The sequence below is a fragment of the Acanthochromis polyacanthus genome, chromosome 19 (assembly GCF_021347895.1).
Source record: "Acanthochromis polyacanthus isolate Apoly-LR-REF ecotype Palm Island chromosome 19, KAUST_Apoly_ChrSc, whole genome shotgun sequence".
NCBI classification, from domain to species: Eukaryota; Metazoa; Chordata; class Actinopteri; family Pomacentridae; genus Acanthochromis; species Acanthochromis polyacanthus.
The window spans coordinates 10,253,340-10,275,996 of NC_067131.1; the positions used below are offsets into that span (position 1 = coordinate 10,253,340).

A 22,657-nucleotide genomic window follows, 5' to 3' on the forward strand; every position below is an offset into this window, starting at 1 on the left:
TGGCTGATGTTTTTCAGGTCCTGCCATGTCCACAGTTATTTTTTTTTATTTATTTTTTTTAGAAACCATACATACAAGTCCACTAAAGGTCAGTATATTCATTTTATGTGAATCAGACAAATTAAACAAAAAAAACATCCTCCATAATGCCTTTAATTTGTTTTGTCTCGTGTCATCTCGTGTCGTAAACACAACCTACAGTTCAGTCAAAAAGTCACAGAATTTTGTCATGTGAATATTGATCACAGCTGAGTCACTACATGCTTCTTGCTTGCAGATGAGTGCATAATATCTTGTTGTTTTTTTAAGTTTTATTTACAGAATTTAGTTTAGTTTTGGGATTTTTTTAATAAAACATAGTGAATAAAATGATTTCGATGTAATATCATGATTTTAAGCCTATATTTGGTTTATTATTCTGATGAGAAAAAGACATCCCTGAACATTTCTAGCGATGTCATAGCGAGGATTAATTTCAATTTCCAAGGTTGAATAAATAATTGCATAATGCCTGTGACTGTATTTTTTTTTGTAATCCCCACTGCTTTCTTTTTTTACTGCAGGGCCTCAGAAGATTTTCAAGGTCACCCAGACTTCCCCATGTGAGTTCAGCGCGAATTCATTATCCTTCTTTTTCGCTCAGAGGTGTCATTATTGTTTTTTCTAGCATGGTTTCCAGAACATACTTGTATTTTCTATGAAACACACAAAGGCTGGTTTTGAATTATGGCCGGTATAAAGTGTGCAGGTCCGTGACACAGTTGCTGTAAAAGGTGTGTTTGAGTCATGCATATAACTACCTGGTTTTATAGCAGCATGTGTCTGGCTTTTTGGGGTAAACCCCCCCACCCCCTCCTGTTTTTCTGGGACATACTGTAATGCTGGTGAGTTCTGTGGGAGGCCTTGTGCAAGGACTTCCCCTACAGGTTGAAACTCATTTGGAACAGAGAGAGCAGTTCAGTCCCCAGGAGTAAGCTGACTAACTGGGTCAACAGCTCTCCTAATATGAGCTGCTTTTCTCATAATGTACATTATGTACCGTCACTTCACCTAATTTTCTATTGTTATAATTTTGTTTACAGTGCTCACTTTCCATGTGGTTCTTTTTTTACTCATAAGTACACATGAAGCAGAGGTCAGTGCGTAACAGATTTTAAACAACATTAAAGCAATGTGATTAACCCTTGTGTTGTCCTGCGGGTCACAATTGACCCGTTTTAAAGTTTGAAAATGTGGGGGGAAAAAAAATATTTTCAGAGTGAAACTTCTGATGTCCACATTTTAAACATTTTTTGGTTGGAAAAAAAGAAATGTTAAAAATGTTTCTTAAGAACATTGACAAAAAAAATCGATTTTTTTGTGAATCTTCTTAAAGAAACGTTTGGACATTTTTTATGAATAAAAAGAAATGTTAAAAATGTTTCTAAAGAACATTCACAGAAAAAAATCCACCAAAATCCAGCGAATTTCGCTGGATTTTGGTTGATTTTTTTGTGAATGTTCTTAAGAAAATATTAGAAGTTTTATTGATATATATATATATATATGTAATCACTTTAGATATTTTTAGGATTTTTTGGAAGCTTTTTACTCATTTTTTAAAAATATTTACAAGAATTTTCTTGCCAAATTTGGGGCATTTTTAAAAAATCCAACTTTTAAGGGAAGCTTTAAAGGAATTATTGGAATTTTCTTTCTGAAGATTTTGCAAGTTTTCAGAAATTTGTGGAATTTTTTGCTGAATTTTTGGATTTTTTCAGACATCCATCCATCCATCCATTCTCTATACACCGCTTTATCCTCACTAGGGTTGCGGGGGGTGCTGGAGCTTATCCCAGCTGACTCGGACGAAGGCAGGGGACACCCTGGACAGGTCGCCAGTCTGTCGCAGGGCTACATATACAGACAAACAATCACACTCACATTCACACCTACGGGCAATTTAGAGTAACCAATTAACCTCAGCATATTTTTGGACTGTGGGAGGAAGCCGGAGTGCCCGGAGAAAACCCACACATGCACAGGGAGAACATGCAAACTCCATGCAGAAAGATCCCAGGCCCACCCTGGGATTTGAACCGGGGATCTTCTTGCTGCAAGGCAAAAGTGCTAACCACTTCCACTGTGCAGCCCTTTTTTTTCAGACAAAGAAACAATATTTTTTTGGATTCCCATAAGTGAAGACAACACGAGGGTTAAAATAGCATGCATTATATCTTGGGTTCTTCACCAGAGAGGGGCAAGAGAAAGTGTTAAATCTCAGCTAGAGTTTGCCAGAATGCATGTGTGGACACTCTGAAGACAACAAGAAGAATGTTTTCTCTCCAAAATCTGTTTTTGGCCTTCAGACAAAACACTATGTTTAGTAGCCACCAAATGCTGCACGTCTTCACAAACACCATTGCCAGAGTGATGCATGGTGGTGGCATCATCATGAAGTGGGGATGCTTCTCTGTAGCAGATTTTGGACACTTTCTAAAGGTAGGGGATAAAATAAATTCAGCAAAATGTAGGGAAATCCTGGAGGAGTCCGGAAGAGAACTGCTGCTTGAGACAAGATTTGTTTTCAGGAAAGGCTGATGCATACTGCCAAGGCTGCATGGGAATGGTTTAAATACAGCAAGGTGGATGTTCTGAAGCTCCCAGACCTCAATCCAATTGAGAAATTGTGGCTGGGCTTGAAAAAGACTGTTCACTCACAATTCCCGTGCAACCTGACAGTTTTGGAAAGAAGAATAGCGTGAAATGGCTATGTCTGGATGCGAAAGGCTGATTGAGACCAATCAACGCTTGAAGGCGGTGAATACTTACCCCCTCAGTTTTTTGGTGTTTTATATTGCAAATAACTGACACAACTTTGTAGAAATCTGTTTTCACTTTGACATGAAAGAGTCTGTTTTTGTTATTTGTTGTCGAAAAGAAAGAAAAATTATATTGACCTTGATTTACCTTGAGTTACTGTTGGAAAAAATCTGAAGTGATCATGAAATGTTTTCAAAGGGGTAGATAGTGGAGTGGCATTCTGAAACACAATTCCAATATTTATATTGTACTTTTTTGAGTATTTTTCATAAGCATGAAGGCAAATCAGGCATATTTTCATACTAGAGCACATCTGTGTTGTGTGTGTGACATAACTAAACTACTAGCACACAATTTTAAGTGTGTACATGTACTAACTCTGCATGCCATATTTGCTTTCTTTACAGGAATCCAGGCTGCCCTCTATTGTGGAAACCAAGGGCGACGACTCTGATGACTCCTTCCACCTCTCTCCGGCGACTCGCTCCCGTCGTAACCTCCTGCTGCCAAACTTCACCAGCCCTGTTCGCCGCACCTCCTTAGGGAATCTCCTGGGGGACGAGTTGAGGCAGTTCAACGCCCTGCGACGCTGCCGTTCACCAAACCTCAGCCGTGGCTTTCACGGGCAGAGCTCATCCCCTCAGCCGCCGCCGAAAAAAGAGCACAGCACTCCTACTTCAACCCCAGCCTCAACTTCAGCCCAGGGAGAGTCAGGAGCTGAGCAGAAGCCTTCAAAGCTGCTCATCCCAACTGTCACCTGTTTTGGACCCCCAGATCTTAGTCCCAGGTATAGTGAACGTTATTATTAAACCTAATTTGCAGAAGACATGTCATGAGTGAAATAATCAGCATACGGCATCACTGAGCATTTCCATCTTGAAACTGCAGTGTATCAATGACAGTCTCAAAAACACAGAGTCTGACTTCTGGGGTTTCATATGTAACAGAATTAAAGAACCAATCCTCTCAGCATGAGGGGTGGAACTTTCCGTATCATTATTCCTCTTTAGTATCAGTTTCTCGTTCACACGTGCGACTGAATTACTCCAATATTACAGCTTGCTCGCGTAGAGTAGTATCCTCTGGAAAGAGTGGTGGGGATTTCACAGGTAAAAACATTGAAGGAAGCAGCACAGAGTTACATTTAAGGCATTTTAGTCAAATCAAATCACTGTTATTCATGTAGCACACTGAAAACAAAAAGGCATTGCACCAAAATGCTTTGTAGTAGAAAAACAGCATTTCTCTTGCAAATAAATCTAAAAGCGTTAAGTATTACAGCTAAGCCCCTACAGTGTTATTTATGGTTACCTGAGTAGTTTAATTATTAACAATTAAAACCCTATAAAAATTATGTGAACTACAGTTTCACCAGTAATAAATATCACGGCCTTATGGAGACCAACTGGATCAGTTTAGAAGTCAAGCTACAAGCCTACAGAAATATTGAAAAAAAAAAACAACAAATTCAAATATTCCCTCTGAGCAGGTTTTCTCTTTCTTTCTTTTTTTTTTAACTTCATTTTCATTTATTCTAATTGTTATAACTATAAAAGGTATTTTTTGAATGGGAAAAATTCTGAATAGGCATTTTTAATTTACAAAGAGGAGCTGTAGAGACTCAATAAATGACAAAAGAGGAATTTAAATTACTTTTTGAAGGCTGGTGGCTGAATAATCAAGCTGCTCTAAATACTAGAGCTGTTGCTGGAGTTTTGACCTCTTCATAATAGAACTTTAGAAACGTATTGATCGCACTGAACTGTAATTCAGTGCACAAAAGTATGTTACATTAATGAAGCTGTCTAAATCGTGACATCACTCTTGGTGTATTTTGATTCAGTTTGGTGATACATGACATTAGCAGCATCATGGAGGCAGTTGTTTCACCCATGAGGGTAAAAATTCATTCATTCATTTCATCATCTCTAAATTGTGCCCCCTTAAAAGTCATTTTCTGTCCATGAACCCCACCTCAGTGCTGCAGAACTTGAATCTAATCTCCATTTCAGATATTTCTTTTCACTATGCAAGTGCCTTTTTTGTGTAATCAGATTTTATCTCACTGGATTCTGTAGACCGCATTATGTCAATATATTCACCTTAATCAACATAGGCTGAGTACCTGTATAAGGTGCTGCTGTAGTGGACTCCTGCATGATGTACTTAATGTAAATGTAGGGTATTTGCATTGCATATTTCAGCAGATGCCGCTGCATTTCATTAGCAGAGCACCTTATCCTCCTGCCCCAGCCATCTGTATTCATAATGTATACCTAAGTCATGGAGTAAGTTCTAGATATGGGTAAGTGCTGGTTCACGGAGCTCAAGTGTCCTCCCCTCCAGACTGGGTTCTTCTCTTCATGCTCAAACCCACATGGGCCTCTGCCAGCAGCAGCTCTCATGGCACATTCCTGGGTCGTCTGCTGGCTCCAGTGATAATTGAAAAAGCTCTACTGTTACATTAACTCCAGTTTCCCCCTCCCCTCCCTCCTCCTGCCAGGGTTGTAGATGGCATCGAAGACAACGGGCACACGTTCCATTTCAACGTGGAGCACCGCGGGCCCAACGCCAGCGCAGGCGGCAGCACCCAAGGTAAGTCAAACCGCCTCCAGCTGCGAGGGTCGCCGGGGTGCCAGATGGCTGGAGGTAAACTCAAGAGTTCAAACGGTGGATATCACAACGCAGGCCTGCCTCCTTCTGGGGAAATATAAGAGCACAGCAGAATGAAATGACATCCAGGTGTCTGTCCGGAGACTCAGAGAACATGTTAAAGGACAACGGAGGTCAGAGCAGGGCTTCGACCACCTGACCTGAGATTTTACTGCTAGGATGACTATCAGGTTCAGTTCAGTTGAAGTTGAGCTAATTTCATTTAATGCTCATGTCGTCCTGCAGGTCAAATTACCCATTTTAAAGTCTGAAAATGTGGAGAAAAAATATATATTTAAAAGTGAAACTTCTGATGTCCACATTTTCAACATTTTTGGGAAGTTTTTGAAAATTTTTTGGTGGAAAAAAAGAAAAAATCTACTTTTTTGTGAATGTTCTTAAGAAAATATTAGAAGTTTTACTAATAAATATGTAATCATTTTAGATATTTTCACTCATTTTTCGAAAAATATTTACAAGAGTTTTCTTGCCAAATTTGGGTTATTTTTTAAAATAAATATTATAAGGGAAACTTTTCAGGAATTATTGGAATTTTCTTTCTGAAGGTTTTGCAAGTTTTCAGAAATTTGGGGAATTTTTTTTTGCAGAAATTTTGGATTTTTTTTCAGACAAGGAAACAGTATTTTTTGGTGCCTGTAAATGAAGACAACAGGAGGGTTAAATGTTTCAGCAAGTAATCTAAAATAAAGCTTCCTATGATTACTTTGGTTGTTTTTGCACCTTTATGCTGTCAGCTTGATGGCTCTTTTATTTTCTGTAGCATAGAAAATGGATATTTATGAAGATATTTGTGAAATTTTAGATTGATATATCAAGTACTTTCCTAGATTTTTTATTTATTTATTTATTTATTTTGCTCCTTTTAGCAGGTTTTTTGCAGATTAAATTTGAGGCTATGTTAAAAGGTAAAAGCCTGGGATTTCCACTGTTATGTCTCACCATGTCATTGATTCCGAAATATTAGAAAAATCTCTGATTATGGGTAAGATAACATCTAAAAAACACATAGAAACTGTCATGAAAATTTTCATTTTTAAGCCCACATTAACAAAAACACTGATGCACAAGTCAACTTTTGATATTTTCTGAAACATATGTACCCTGTGACAGACTGGCGACCTGTCCAGGGTGTCCCCTGCCCTCGCCCGAGTCAGCTGAGATAGGCTCCAGCACCCCCCATGACCCTAGTGGGGATAAAGTGTTGTATAGAGGATGGATGGATGGATGAAACATATGCAACTGCATGTCACTATAATTCAAAGCAAAACAAATTGAATATGTTTTAATATGAAACACTTGGTCACCAAAAATGAGAAGAAAGTTATTTTTGTTTTTTTTTTTTTAACTGATTGAGTGGGTATGATATGTTCTATCACAAAAACAAAATATTTGTTAGATACCCCAATCCGAGTAGAGCAGAGTTCTGGAGTTTCAAAATGGTTTTCCACTTAACTTAGAAAATCTATTCCTAATATGTGCATATTTTTCTTTCTTTTTTAAAATTTCAGGCTTTAATCTTTCGTAGTTTCTGAGATATTGTTGTTCAAACAGAACCTCAACTTTCAAAGCTTGAAAATTGCTAAAGTGGGTTAAGGGGCAAACTAATTATCTCTGAAAGTAGTTGATATATCAATCTAAAACTTCACAGATGCAATTTTAAATATCCGTAGTTTGTGATAAAACAATTTAAAGCAAATCACAGATGGCTGAGCAGAAGGCCCATAATGATTTGAGATGAAAGAGTCCTTTAGCTTTATTTTTTAGCTGTTTTTCTACTGTCTACACAAGCTTCCATCTTGTAGATCCTAATATACTAAAAAGGCATCTTATATAGTGCCAGGGCATCCTCTGCTTGGATTAAACTATTTCTCATGATATACAGTATAGACATAGGAGTAGATATAATCACTATGCAATGTGGTAGCTCTGTATTAGCATAGACAAAATTCTGAAAATAATTGGTGGTGTGGTTGCAGTAGATTGTTTTATACTCAGAATGATAAATTACATAATGCAGTGTAGTAGATCAACAACCTAAATTTTAATCTTACCATCTCAATCAACACCTTTTATTAATAGTGTCGGCATATCATGGCATGAATATTGTACCCACATCTGACAGCTTTTTTTTTTTTTTTTACATACATTTAAGCATGAACTCTAGATGAATGCAGTACTTACACATAGGTGTGACTTGGCATCCGTTGGATTTACACATGATTTTGTTTCATGTTAATATTGATATGTCCTCTCTGTAGAGTGCCTAAGTTCTCTGCTACTGAGTCAGCTCTTTTATTTTTCTCCTTCCTCATTTCTCCAGACTCCACACAGGCTAATGCCACTCTGCTGCTGGAGACGGAGGAGGTCAGGCAGAGCATCAGTCAACTCAACCTGAAGGTGAGATGCAGCCACTTAACCCAGATTAAAACTGATGGGACCAAAAATAATGTAACCTTGATTTTAAAACTTGCGCAGATACAAATGAATTTAGCTCTTTATCCCTGCTATTATACCTTATGTCTTTGTATTTAAAGACTCAACTAAATGTGGAACACAGGAAGCTTTAATTAATAAATGAAAATACAACTTGTAGGTGATATGTCAACACTGACATCTGCATTGCAAAAAATTTTTTTGTCAAAGTTACATTTCTGGCATCGAATATCAGCCTTGCTGGTATATTTGACGTGAGAACATGCAGTCAGATTAAGCTGACTCAATTTCTGCCTCTATCTCAGCCTCTCCCTGCACTCTTAATCTGAATGTAAATAGCGTGAAAGCAGGTGCAGCGAGAGGCTCCAGATGGGCCCAGGTAGGTGCTGTCTGAAGTCAATATTAATTAATCAGCAGGGCACTTCTGCAATGCAGTGGATAGTCGGGAAGTGCTGACTCTGCAATATAAAAAAACAAAAACTATTTGACGACAATACAGCTCTACTTGTGGCCCTTCTGGCCCCTTTTCCTCCTGTTTCACTGCCTTGTTCACAGTTTTCTGTCTATTTTCTCCCCTATTTGTGTCAGTTACATTTGCCTGTGTCCGTCGGGATTTAGCTCCTGCGCAAGAGGCCTCTCCTTCGAAGACTCTGGGTCATTTTTCAGTGTTTGGTTCTCTTTTGGGAGGTCATCAGAAAATGATATCTGGTTATGAGACTAAGATTAAACCTTAAAGATAGAAGCTTATTAATTTGTCACTCTTCTGGGGACCTAAGTGAATAGAACAGGTTTTTTTTTTTGGTTCTTCAGTGTTGTCTCTTCACACCTCACCATGTTTGCTCAGTGTGAGAACAAAAAAAAGTACAAGGTAAGGTAGAATCTGTTCCAAGTCTTCTCATGTCGTGACTAAACTGTATGCACTCTCTACACAGATGGGCGCATTAAACCAGGAAGTATCTGAGCTTACCAAGGGCCTGCACCACATGCTGCATCTCCTCCAGGCTCATGTGTCTGTACATCACTACCAAGCCTCTTTCCCCTCCTATCCTTATGGTGTGCAAATGGTGTCCAACCCTCCCACAGCCTCCAACACTGGCCTGCCTTTCAACTCGTCCTACCACCTCCACAACGACCCTGGGAGCCACAAAGGCCACAGCCACCAAAGTGCCCCAGCTGCTGGCCGGTGGAGCTACAGTGGAACTGCTGAAACCCAAACAGACAGTTCTCCACCAGTGAACTCCTGTCCGCCGCTCTCTCTAAACTCTGCACCGAAGTTAGGTCAATGCTCTGAGAGCACAACCACACATCTGTGGACCAGCCCGTCTCTTCTCAACATCAGTCCAGGCTTCCAGGGTGGAAGTTCAGGCCTCACACGTCATGCTGGGCAGGAAGACTCAGAAAACAGACCTCTCAGTGCTAGTCCCACCACCATCAGCCAGTCCCAGCCCACTCTGTGCCTGCAGCCTTGCAGTGATAATGACGAATTCTCTTGCCTTTTGTCCAACGCCCCTACAGGTTCATCTACACACAGCCTGCTGGGCCCTTCACCCACTTCGTACTCCCATCTCAATCTTCCACCAGCCTCAAATGAGGCCATTTGTGTTCTGATGTCCACCCCGCCATCTCATAATCTGATCCAGGACACTTCTCTTTTCCAAATCGAGGACTCACACCCGTCTACCCACCCCATCTCTGCCTCTCTACCCATATTACCCTGCCAGCCTTCTGCCTCTTCTCTGGATTCAGGTTCACCACAATCAGATGTTCTTGAGGCCCACCTCCCTCTGGGCAACCCGTCTGCCATAGAACACACCAGTTTGGAGTGCCTGCTGGGGAATGGGGGCTCCATGGAGAGCCGGGACAGTGAAAGCGCGTCATCCCGACGCTCCAGCATTGGCGTCCAAACTCAGAGCACAGAGCAATCGTGGTGTCTGGACCTCACAGATTGAAGTGTTTCAGGGGAAAAAGCAGCACTGGACAAGTAACTCAAACTACAACTTCTTACAGTGTTACAGGAGACTCTGCTAGAGAGTGTCAGCGTGCTCTGTTTCCCCTTTATAACTCCTGGGCTCTCTTATTTGTCAAACTCCAACTAATTTACACCATTTCTATGCAAAAGCATGTCATTTGTGCATTATCTTGGCTTAACTGAAGTGTGTCTTTAAAAAAAACCCTCCACAGCAGTGGGTTCCGGTATATAATGTATATTTTTTGCAACATCCTCAGAGCAATTTGCAGTTGATAATACCTGTTACCTCCTTGCATGGTAAAGTTATTTATTCTTTTTCCTAAGGAAAAGGTTTCCAAATTAATGTGTAAGCATTCTACGTGACAACCTGTTGATTGTGTACGCAGGTACTGTATTTATATGGCAGACTGATCGGAGGAGTCGGATGTTTTATTATATGGAGGAACACAAACGCCACATGCTTCACTTTGCATGTCGGGAATGGAACATGTGCATCACACAGCATCGATTGTTTGTCGTTTTTCATTGAATGTTTTTCTCAGTTTAGCATTTTTTATTTGTGAATTCATAATTTTTGGACTTTCCAAACTCCACCCAGCAGTACACATAGCATAACTTAAGACTATAATTATAATTCCATTGAACATCTCCTTTTTATGTTCTCCTCAAGACATTTTAGAAAACTTCCCATTCTTTCCTCATCAATGCATCAAATATAATACTGTTAAATAATCTTAACTGCTCTCTCTTCAACAAAATTTGCTCAAGCATCTACTATAAACACCTCATAGCTGCTAATAAATTAAACGTAAATAAATAAATAAATAAACGTATTTAGCTAAAAAAAAAGAGGCTCCCATGAAATATTAAAATCTGTTATTAATTCACAAATGAATGCCTCTGAGGAAAAACATGAACTCACAATACTCATACGATATTCAGAGTATTCAGGAACTTTATTCTTTTTGAATGATTTCTCCTTGGCTGACAAAATAAATGCAGAAAACGTATTACTGTGTCTTTTACCGTTTTGTCACACAATTTATGCATTTAATTTTTTTTTTTTTTATAATGTCAGGTTGGTTGGTTGCAGTAAAGCATCTCTATCAGTCAGAAAAGCAGCTTAAATATCTTTATTTTTGGAAAGAACATTTGGCAAATCTAGTTGTGGAGTAACTGCTTTGGACAAACTCTGATTTAAGCTCAGGAACAAATACAGATGCCCGGTTATTTGTGTCAGCGTCAGGAAAGCTAGACAGAAGATGGGGTATTTTTCACTGAGAAAATGCTGTAAATGCTGCTGTGATTCTCCATCCAATCATATCGGAGAATTAAAAGTATCTTTCATGTATCGGTCAAGAGTGAAGCCGCACATGAAACTGCATCATTCCTGAACGAGAAAACAACAAAAAAAGAAGGTTCATATCCACATTTTCAGACAAATTCAGCATGAACTTCACAAGTGATTCGTGTTCGTTCCATGTCGACAGCTCCGGTTTCAGCAGCCTCTTACATTGATGTTGCGAAATGAAGTTTAAAGAGGAACTCTGGTAGAAAACAACAAGACAAGAGGACATTTGATCTTTACATCATCTTTACAGATTGACAGCACTATTCTGTAGCAATAGTAGATTTGAAATGTTCTGTTCTGTGTGGTTGTGGTCTTACAATCTGGTATATGCCCTGTCAGACAGTGTTGATAAGCGTGTGTTTCCTGGCATTGATGAGTTGCTCAGTGAGGAAAACCCAGAGGACAATTTCAGAGTTAATAATATACTGAATATCTGACAGCAATGCAACAATTTCGCAACAAAGACAGGATAAAAAGGAGGCCACAGTATCTGGACACCAGTAGCGCAACTCATCAGCTGGGATATCTCTGAGTTTTTACATGTAAGTTATGAATGTGCACTGATATTCCATATTTTAAATGCAATGTTGTAGCCTCTCATACAAATGTACTCTCTTTTTGATACAGATTTTGGTGCACAGGCTTTGGAATTTGTGAAAACAATGAAGACTGCCGTTCTCGCTCTTTTGGTCTTGCTAGCCGTCAGCCAGAGTGAGTAAATCTGCGAGCGTGCAGTCCAGTTTTCTGAGATTAAAAATGAAATTTGCAGAGTTTGTTCGGTTGAGATGATGAACCAGAGTTTGTGTGTTGCAGGTGAAGCCTTGAGGTGTAACTGTGGAGGCGTGAACAGCTGCCCAAACTCTGTGGAGGAATGCACCGGCTCCAATACCTTCTGCGGCACCTTTAATGCTGCATCCAGTAAGTGCTTTGGTGTAATGTTCAGCTGCAGAAACAACAGTGACCATGTACTGCAGCGAAGAAATTTAATGCCTTTAGTGAAAATCAGTTGTGTTTCTGCCTTTTGTATTCACAGATCCCAACTACTTCAAGGGCTGCATGTCGTGGACAGAATGCAGTGCTTGGACTAATCCGGCTATAGCAACCGTCTCCTGCTGCAGCACTGACCTGTGCAACATCTAATATAAACACATTGTATTCTCTCTATTCTGTTCTGTAATAAAAGAGAACTGTGTTTGGAATTTAGATGCTTTTTCATGCCTCTTCATTCTTTTTCCTGCTATTTTTTCTTTCATATGCGGTGAATTTTTTTCGTATTATGCTCAAAATCAGAAAAATGGGAAATAATTATATATTCTACTTTTATGACCATTTTTCTGCTCAACTAATTCAGTGATTTCCAACCAGCGGGTGCATAGAAATTTTAACTCAACTCATTTGAAAGATGGAAATTGCAATTTATTTAAAGAATTGAGTGGACTTTCAATAGACCACCAGGTAGGGCTGACGGTGTTGTAAAAGGAGTTTAAATGAACACATCTGAACATGTGTTGATGAAGAGGAGTCCATCTGTCAGGCCTGCGGAGATAAATTAGATGAAAAAGTCGCTGAATTAATCAATGAGTCAAACGCTGTTTTTGAAAGCTGACTGGGTTTCAAATCTGCTCCGGCAGGTTTTAATGAGGAGGTCATGTCTGTATATAATTTTTACACCAAATGGGGCCAAGGTACAGCAGTGCACACCACAATCTACACTTTTTTCACCATCTGTCTTGATTCCAAATTAACAAGGGAAATACAGGGTGTCTTTGATGTCAAACATCTTATACAGAATCTCTGACTTTACATACTAGCAGCATCTGCATCATACACCCCAATGAAAAAGCTGAAGGGCATTCATCAGGAAAAGGGTAAATTGGTAAGTTTGTCCAGCTGGAGGGGATTTATTAGACATAAAATGTTTTTATAAGCAGCAACTTGTTGGTATTAAATTCATTATTTATTTGTTAGGGACAGCATAAAAAAAACATTGTTATATAAGAAGGAAGGCGACAGAGAGTGAAGGTGGTTGAAGCTAATTTGCAGCTCTTGTCCCTCAGCTTTTTGAAGTCAGGTTGAAAGAATTAAACACATAAAAGACAAACAATGGACTCAGGAAACAGCAGCGTTGACAAAAACAGAATGTGTGTACATGTATGTTTCTGTGTGTGCAGCCTACAAACTGGAAATACGCATCAACAGAGAAAATATAAAACACATCAAAGTCCTAATCCAATAATAGGACTAAAAAAAATAGTGAAGCCAATACGTGCAACAAAGTAAGATGCAGTAATGGATGCAATATAGAGTCCAATAAAATAGCTCATAAAGTGCAAACATCATGACCTCAGGACTCTGTGGTACAGATGAGAATCAAAATTGCAATCTAAAAGAGAAACATGTTAATTGTCAAGTAGGTTTTCCACATACAAACAATACGGCTCAGTGTTTTGGTTCATGACCATAAAGACTTTTGAAGAAGGACAAAAATATTTAAAAAATAATAAAGCAAGTGTTGCAAATCACTAGACAGAAAGTGTTCCCAGTTATATAAACAGTAAAAGTAGCAAGGGAATGGATTAGAAATTTTAAGAGAATGCAGGAATGTGCAAATTCTTATAGTATATCATGTAAACAAGTTGAGATGTGCTAATAATAATAACAAAAATGATAATGTTATTATTGTTGTCATTATCGTTATATTTTTATAATATTTATTACAACATTAAAATAGATAACAATGAGATAAATTGTAGTCAATTAAATATATTAATAATATTTATTATTGTTATTATTATTATTATTACTATTATATTTCTTAGAACATTGACATAGATAAGGATGAGATCAGTCGTAGTCAATTGAATATATTTTATATAAAGGAGAAAAATACAGTTAGCATTACCATCCCGGCCTGGTCATTATTATTTTTAGCTACGATGAAAGCATCATATTTCACAGCATGTAACCATATTTAGGAAATCATAGCACACTAATGTTAGACTTTGGCTGCATTTTTAAAGTTATTTATAATCAGCAATGTTTTTGACAAAAAAATCATCATGACCTTATATGATAGTAATAGCTCTGTTTGCAAAGGCAAATAAAAGGAAAAACTCATAAGGTTTTTCAATGTGTGATCATGTTGATGTTACTAATAAAATAAGTTTTGTTTTACTGATGATAAAGACAGCACAGCTTATAAGGCACATATTCCTCAACAATAGACGTCTCTCTGTTTAGTATCTCAGACTGCTTAAATCTGTTTTCAACTCATTTTTAAAACTCCCCAATTCTACATAAAGCCTTTTTCTACATTCAAACACCTTTATTTTCTGTTGTTGTGTTTAATTTTCTCTTTTCCCGTTACAGATTGATTTTCTTTCAAGTTTATTTTTGTTGCAAGCCACCTTCTTTTATTTTGATAAGGTCTGCTTACTGGAAATGTTCAGGAGACATATCTCTCTGAAAACCAAGAACACCTTGTGCCTTTTTTTTTCTGAAATTGATGCTTTCAGAATGAATAGCAATTCTTCAAGCTCAGGTTTTCACATTTTTCACAACAGCTGTTGGTGCAAATGTTCTTTACAGATTTCTTCATACAGGAAAAACACTGACAATGGAACACTGAATCAGTTGTTTTTACAAATACAACAAATATATTTGTATGTTCTATTAGTGTTTTTTCCTGGCATCTGTCCGACCAAGATAAAGCACAGTGTGTGTGAGTAAAACCCTGATGATCATTTCAAAGTTCATGAAATACTGGATTTGCATCAATTGCGCAACAAGACCAAATATAAAGGAGGCTGGGGATCTGACTGGCACACATCACACAGCAGGATCACTGTCCAGGTGGGACATGTTTACAATTTTTAAATATGCCGGTTATAGGGAAGCTCACAAAACAGTTTTTTGAACAAATGCAGAATTTGATCTTCTCATATTTCTCCACCGTTCTTTCCCCACAGGAACTGGTGAAGAGAGAAGGAGAACTGTGAAAGCATGAAGACTGTAGTTCTGGCTCTTCTGGTTTTGGTGGTTGTCAGTCAGAGTGAGTTAACCTGTTTTATAACACATGTGTTTGTGTTTGGATGTTTGGAGGTCTTTTGTAAAAGAACATGCGATTTTTGTTGTATGTGTTTTGTGCTTTCTTTTTTTATTTAAATGTTAATATGTAGCAGTTAAAGCAGAATGTTGTTTGTATACAATGATTGAAGCCAAATTCCTCCTTCCTCTTCTAGGTGAAGCCTTGAGATGTTACTGTGGAGGCCTGCGGGATTGTCCAAACTCCATAGAGACGTGCTACGGTGATGCCAATACCTGCGTCAGTGCCATCATTACTGCCGGATCTCGTAAGTGCAGACCTGCCTTCAGTGTACTGCTTAGCTAAAAAAAAAAAAAAAAAGGTCACCTGGACTAGTTCAGAGTCATTTCTTCCATCAGGAACTTTTTCTGTTCTTCCACAGACGTGAATCGCTTCAAGGGTTGCTACAGGTTCAGAGACTGCTTGGTGATAAATCGCCCTCCTTATTCAACTGCCTCTTGCTGCATGACTGATCTGTGCAACAGATAATTTGATATCATGCAACAAAATCTTCACAGTCAACTATGCTTTGCTCATGACTACACTGTAAAAATAAAGACAAGTTAGATACAATTTTTGTCCAATGTTGGTTTTGTCTCAGAAACAACATACATGTCATTTCTGGTTTGATTTTACTTATAATTACTTATTTTTACAAACAAGTGCAACAAGACAATAAAGGCAAGTTTTAGCAAAAGACACAGCTTGTCTTAAAACTTAGACTTCACAGATATTTACATTTAAAATATTTTATTTTAACAAAATAAAATGCTTTCTTTATTCAAAATGCAATTTGCTGTTTGTTTAATAGTATAAATAATATATGTGTAAACAGTCAAAAACATTCATCAAAGTTACCTTTGGTTTAATCTGCTGAGTTTTCCCCTTTATTGTCCTATTGCTCCACCATGTGGCAGAAACATGCTGAAATTATATTGACTAAAACAAAGTGATCAACATTTTAAGAACTTCACCTCTACGAAAACATGCAGGATAATATCCAAGGATAAGTGAGTAAGGTAAGAGCAGAAAGGGAGCTGCCACTCAGATGCAGTTCTTCCACCCAGAGAGGACCTCTTTCTGCTGTCGCTGCTACACATACTGCCCTAGTTGAGGTTTTAGGCAGAATATTCCTTTGAACCAGCCCCTCTGGTCTCTTCGAGGATTTTGGATGAAATACTCAGTTAAACCAACATTTTAGGTGCATGACCAGGGATTTTTTTGGTGGAATGTTCCTTTAAGGTGGATGTGTGAGGACCTTGTAGGTGGACCTTTCATGTTTTGATCATTATCAAGTGAGAAACCTCCATCCAGACTCCTCATAATGACATTTGAGATTTATGCTGCTGTTATTTGTTTAGTCCAGACTAAATGACAGAAATTCACAACTGTAATTTTATTTCAGGACTCGGTTATTAAATGTCAAAACAATCCGTGTGACTCTAAAAACTCAACAGCTTTACAAACTCTAAGATTAAACTCTCCACAAGGATCCAAAACAAGCTGGACTTCTACATGAGAGCTTTAATTATTCTTCATATACTTCCTGAAAGGTTTGGTCAATAAAAAAGACAAAAACTGATATTTTCAGCTGAACTAAAGACAGACTTTGTCATTTTTCTGCTCACATGTTGTGTTGTTGTCAACTTACTCTTTTGAATAAATATCTGCCTGACCCCTTGGAAACCAGCGTTTGTTCTGTCTTTGTGTCACTCCTTGGCGACCACAGCCAATCATAATGTTTTTTGAGCAACACACCATACTATGACGTTTTTACAGTGATGGTTCTACTATGGAACCAGTTTGACATGTTCAGGTGTTCTTTGTGTGAAAACTCAGAGATTTCAGGTATCAGTAGGTGGTTTTCAACTTTCTTTGTTAACTTTCTGCTTCAACTTTTACTTCACTAAGCCAGCCCTCTGGACTTCCAGTAAGCTGTGTTCCTATTGGCTGTCCAGGTGGTGTCATCAGGAACACCTGAGCAGCTCAGTGTCTTCCTGCTGTGTTTGGTTGCAGTCAAACATTTCCTCTGCTTCTCTTCACTGAACTGTGTTTGGTAGTGATGGTGAGATGAAGCCTCATGAGCCATTGAACCACTTGAGTCAATTGGTTCGACAGAGGGTTCATTTCTTGAAGCTTCATGAGAACACGAAACCACCTACTGGTCAAGTGTATAATCACAGGCAGCTGTAGCTGAACCACATGCCTGATCCATTGAATCATTGTTTGTTATGGCTGTTGGGAATGACTATGAAAAAAAATGTATGATCAAATAATTTCTATAGATAAATGATCACATATATGTATAATAAAATATATTTTCATGTATTCTGTGTGTGTAAATTTCCCCAAAATGGTAGTATCATATAATGTAGCAGGTTGTGTAATAATGTCTTTCTGTCACCTGAGGAAAATGGCATGACCTTATGTAGGCAGAGAACAGTGAAAGTGCCTGTGGAACTAGGAAGATTGTACTGAATATGCTTGTGTAAGTTAGACAAGGATGTACAGGAAAGGGGAGATTTTATTAATTGTATTCAGAAGTAACAGGTTTTCAACAGTTTCTGGTTTTAAACGACTCCTTTTTTGACACACACAATAAACAACTCACCTTTGAATAAAATAAGAAACGGTGAAAAATACAATTCTTGACAAGCAAACCTAATGTGTCTGTAATAATGTCAGATTTAGCTTACCTTATTAGGAGTTAAAAAAATCAAAATTTTCCCATACGGGAAATTTTCCACTTCCTGGTTGGCTCCTTCTTATCACCCATCTTTCTCTCCTAAATCTCCAAACTACCTCTCTCTCTCTAAACTCTCCAAACTATATAAACACTATCCAAACTCGAGTATCCAGACTATCAAAACTCTATCCAAACTATCCAAACTCTCGACTGACCACAACTCTCTATCAAAAACCCACATTTTGAACGGAGCTTGAGGGGTTTATTTTGATCGATGTCTGCTGTTTTTAGTGATGGTGAAATCGAAGCTTCATGAAGCAATGAACCACTTTGACACATCTGCTTCAAGAATGACACATTGCTTCGAAGCATTTGACACAACCAGAAGAGTGACATCTGCTGGTCCTGTGTCAGAACTGCATCCAAGTGGAAAAAAATGAAAAAGCCTCAGGACTGCTTGTCTCACACTGCTTTGTACTTGCAATAAATGTTTTAAAACGTTATATATGTATGTTTGTGTACATATATGTATAGTGTGTTTCTATGAATTAATGTGTGTTGTGTATGAGTGAATCTATGCGTATGTATCTGTGTGCTATTTAATGTATGAAATGCAACTGGATATAGCTAAACTAAATTCTAACTAAATGTATACTCTCCCTAACTTCTCTCAAAATGACAAATGGCAAATGCACTAGCGTGATCTCCTCCTCTCAAAAACCCACAATTTGAGGAGTGAATCAGACCCCTATGCCTTTTAAGACCTGGACAGATTGAAATGTCCGACCCCTTCAAAGTTCGCGCGAAGCACCGCAACACGCGATGTGACGTAGCGAGGCCTCGTTCTCGATAGTCACGTGATTGTGGGCGTGCTGAAGCATCGGAACACTTTCGCTTCAAAAGCTCGGCACTGTGTCAAGCAAACTGGCTCCAGCGTAACATCACTAGTGATTAGTGGATTTGGTGCAGCTGAGTTGTGTCTTTATCTTGGCTGTAGTGAGTCTTCAGAGGTTTTTGGTCAGACACATTCTGTATTCTTGTTTGTGAACCAACGTTGGTTGTCAAGAAGGTAAGAGTTCCTGTCCTGATTCTCTGTTTAAAGAGCTTCTCTGGTAGGCTGCAGGAGACTTTAGCATTTGGGTTGTTCTAGTTTAGTTATTGTACGGTTTCATTTGGACGACTATCTTGAGGCCCCTCTACGTGGTTAGTGAGGTTTTCTGTAACTGTTCTACAAAGCAACTTGCAGCAGAAGTGACTTTGAGAGTTTTTAGGAAGTTCTGGAGACCAGACTTTGGAGCAGCAGAAACATTTGTCAGCAGTTTGAGAGAGAAGGTGAGCTTCAGAATAGAAATGAGAAGGAAACCTTGTTGACCCTTGTGGTGAGGTCCTGTACCAAGAGGAGTTCGAGCAGGTTGTGAAGACTTTGTAGTTCTTTGGTCTGAAAGCACAAGAAGAGTCGACTCATTAAAGGAGAAAACAGGAGATATTGTTGGTTCTTCTGTAACTCTGCAGTTTCCAGTTTCTTTAGATTGAATATCAAGTTTCTATTTTAAATTAATTGCTGTGTGAACCCAAGAAGACTTCAATAAACTCCCTCCGTCCCCTGGACACAACAGATTTTATTACCATGTTAAATCTTTTTCTTTAAATATGTTTTTGAGTTTCAATCATAGTTTTTTTTCCTCTTTGCTTGTTTAGTTTTGTCATCTGTGTGAAAGGTTCTAAACAAATAAAGTTGAATTAATAAATTGAATAACTCATGATTGTGACAACAGAAGTATTTTCATTGTGATTTAAGGGTTTTGTTTCATTTTTAAGGTTGGTGTTAAAATCTTGACAGGAAATAAAAGAATGAAGAAATAAACCACATTCAAAACTAGAAAAGCACTCAGAGTGCAGACCTCCGCCAAGGATAGAGAGGAAAACAGGAAACCCATGCAGTAAAGGATCATGAGCTGGAATCAGACCTGCATCTCTGACACAGTTCTGTTTACAAATCACCTTCTTAACCAGTTGAGCTATCTGGACACCTTGCTCCAATTTGTTGGACGACATACTAACCTATGATGTTTTCGTCATATTTTGGACCACATACTAAAATATACTGTAGCACTGAGTGGTGACTTAAGGCAGGAATGACGAAGGATCTTACAGTTAGCAAACCAGGCTTTATTGTCTTTACCACAATCACTACTCCAGAACTCTCAAGGTACCGGCTCACAGGCCGATGTCACTCCTTCCATAACCCCCCCCCCTGAGCTATGGTACACATGAAAACAACAAACAAACTCAGAACTGAACTAAATGCAACCAATAATTAAAGAATGTCTGGAACAAACAACCCTGTAAAACAATTCCCAAAGAACACATAATTCCCCCCATGATGCCTAGCGGCCCCCCCAACCCAGAACAGTCACAGCGGCCCCCACGGCCGCTACAATACTAAAAAAATTCAAAGTGATCCAGAATCCAGGATCCTTTCTGAATTGCCACCAAAATTAAATCAGCTCTTCCTCATACCATAGTCTACATCCCCTCAAAATTTCATGTGAATCTGCCCAGGCGTTTTTGAGTTATCTTGCTAACAGAGACAGACAGACAGACGGACACACAAACGCCAGGTGTCGCATAACCTCCTTGGCGGAGGTAATAATATCCAAGCAACTGCAAATATAGAAACGCAAGGAAAAAAACAACCAAACACAATAGATAAAACAATACAGTATTAGAATGACAAAATCAGTTGTAGAAAAATGGGCATCCTGTTGGTGTACACAATAACTTGATCACAAAAAACATTGCCAGTCAAACAAAGCAAGTCACTAGAAATGCAAAGCACCTTTTTGAAAAATAGTTTCTCAAATGCTGAAAATGTTGAAATAATGTTCCGAATTATTACAATGATGTGCAGACTTATTTTTCACAATATTGTCAAACAAGTACACAATTCCACTAAAGATCTTAGCGTATTAAACATCAGGAATTAAAATTTGGTGTGGCAAATAAATGAAATAAAAGTTTTATGAAGTTATTTTTCCTGAAAGTTTCAATCAGTTGGAATATAAAAGGTCTGCTTGAATTTAGATATATTTCAGCATATATGTATTGCTGCCAAAATATTATCATGTTACTTATTCATCTCTCTCGAATACTCGTAAGTGTGAATAAGACCATTCACCATTTTATTGCAAGACCGTGAGCTGCCTCCTTCATACGTTTCCATTTGACTGACTGTGACTTTGCATCACGTGACTCATGAATCCAGGAAGTAAAGAAAATTATATCTGGTCATGAGAGATTAAACCTTCAAGATAGAAGCTTATTAATTTGTCCTTATATATATCGACTTTCATTCAATATATATATCGACTTCTGGGGACCTCAGTGTTTGTTTGTTTTTTCCGTTCTTCAGTGTTGTCCCTTCATAACTCACCATGTTTGCTCAAAGATCTGTCCAGGCTTCCTGGGTGGAAATTCAGGCCTCACATGTCATGTTGTTCATGAAGACTCAGAAAACAGACCTCAGTGCTAGTCCCACCACCATCAGCCAGTCCCAGCCCACTCTGTGCCTGCAGCCTTGCAGTGATAATGATGAATTCTCTTGCCCTTTGTCCAGTGCCCCTACAGGTTCATCTACACACAGCCTGCTGGATCCTTCACCCACTTCTTACTCCCATCTCATTCTTCCACCAGCCTCAAATGAGGCCATTTGTGTTCTGATGTCCACCCCGCCATCTTATAATCTGATCCAGGACACTTCTCTTTTCCAAATCGAGGACTCAAACCTGTCTACCCACCCCATCTCTGCCTCTTCACCCATATTACCCTGCCAGCCTTCTGCCCCTTGTCTGGATTTAAGATTCAGATGCCTAGTCATTTGTGTCAGCATCTGGAAAGCTAGATAGAAGATGGGATATTTTTCACCGAGAAAATGCTCTAAATGCTGCTGTGATTCTCAATCCAATCATATCGGAGAATCAACAGTATTTTCAATGTATCAGTCAAGAGTGAAGCTGCACATGAAACAGCATCATTCCTGAATGACAAAGCAGAAAATAAAGCTTCATATCCATATTTTGAAACAAATTCAATTCAAGCATTCAATCAGGGCTTCAGAATAAACTTCACAAGTGATTCATGTTTGTTCCATGTCGACTGCTCCAGTTTCAGCAGCCTCTTACACTGATGTTGCGAAATTAAATTTAAAGGGGACTCTGGTAGAAAACAACAAATCAAGAGGACATTTGGTTATTCCATCATCTTACATAGTAAGAGTTAATTTGAAATGTTGTTTGTGTGGATGTGGTATTACAATCTGATATATTTCCCGTAAAGCAGTGCTGATAACAGCGTGTATCCTGGCATCTATGTCCGGCCTTGATAAATCACTGAGTGAGGAAAATCCAGAGGACGATTTCAGAGTTAATAATATACTAAACGTCCAACAGCAATGTAACAATTTTGCATCAAAGACAGGACAAAAAGGAGGCCACAGTATCAGCACACCAGTAGAACAACTCATCAGGGGGGATTTGACCATTTCAGAGTTCATGAAGTACTGGATTTGCATGAGTTGCTTGCACAAAAAGATCAAATATAAAGGAGGCTGGGGATCAAACTGGCACACATCACACAGCAAGATCATTGTCCAGGTGGGAC

The 22,657-nt window shown here is 38.6% G+C and overlaps 1 protein-coding gene across 1 annotated transcript in view; it reads left to right on the forward strand.

Annotated features, from left to right (window-relative positions):
* The window catches only part of kcnh4b (potassium voltage-gated channel, subfamily H (eag-related), member 4b), a 53,902-nt gene extending 43,015 nt beyond the window's left edge, over nucleotides 1–10,887 (forward strand). Inside the window, exons 12-16 of the mRNA XM_022191704.2 lie at nucleotides 564–602; nucleotides 3,210–3,589; nucleotides 5,306–5,397; nucleotides 7,796–7,872; nucleotides 8,841–10,887. Coding sequence (XP_022047396.2) covers nucleotides 564–602; nucleotides 3,210–3,589; nucleotides 5,306–5,397; nucleotides 7,796–7,872; nucleotides 8,841–9,857 — 1,605 coding nt within the window. The 3' untranslated portion in view covers nucleotides 9,858–10,887. The remainder of the gene's footprint in view (nucleotides 1–563; nucleotides 603–3,209; nucleotides 3,590–5,305; nucleotides 5,398–7,795; nucleotides 7,873–8,840) is intronic.
* Nucleotides 10,888–22,657: the final 11,770 nt, after the last annotated feature.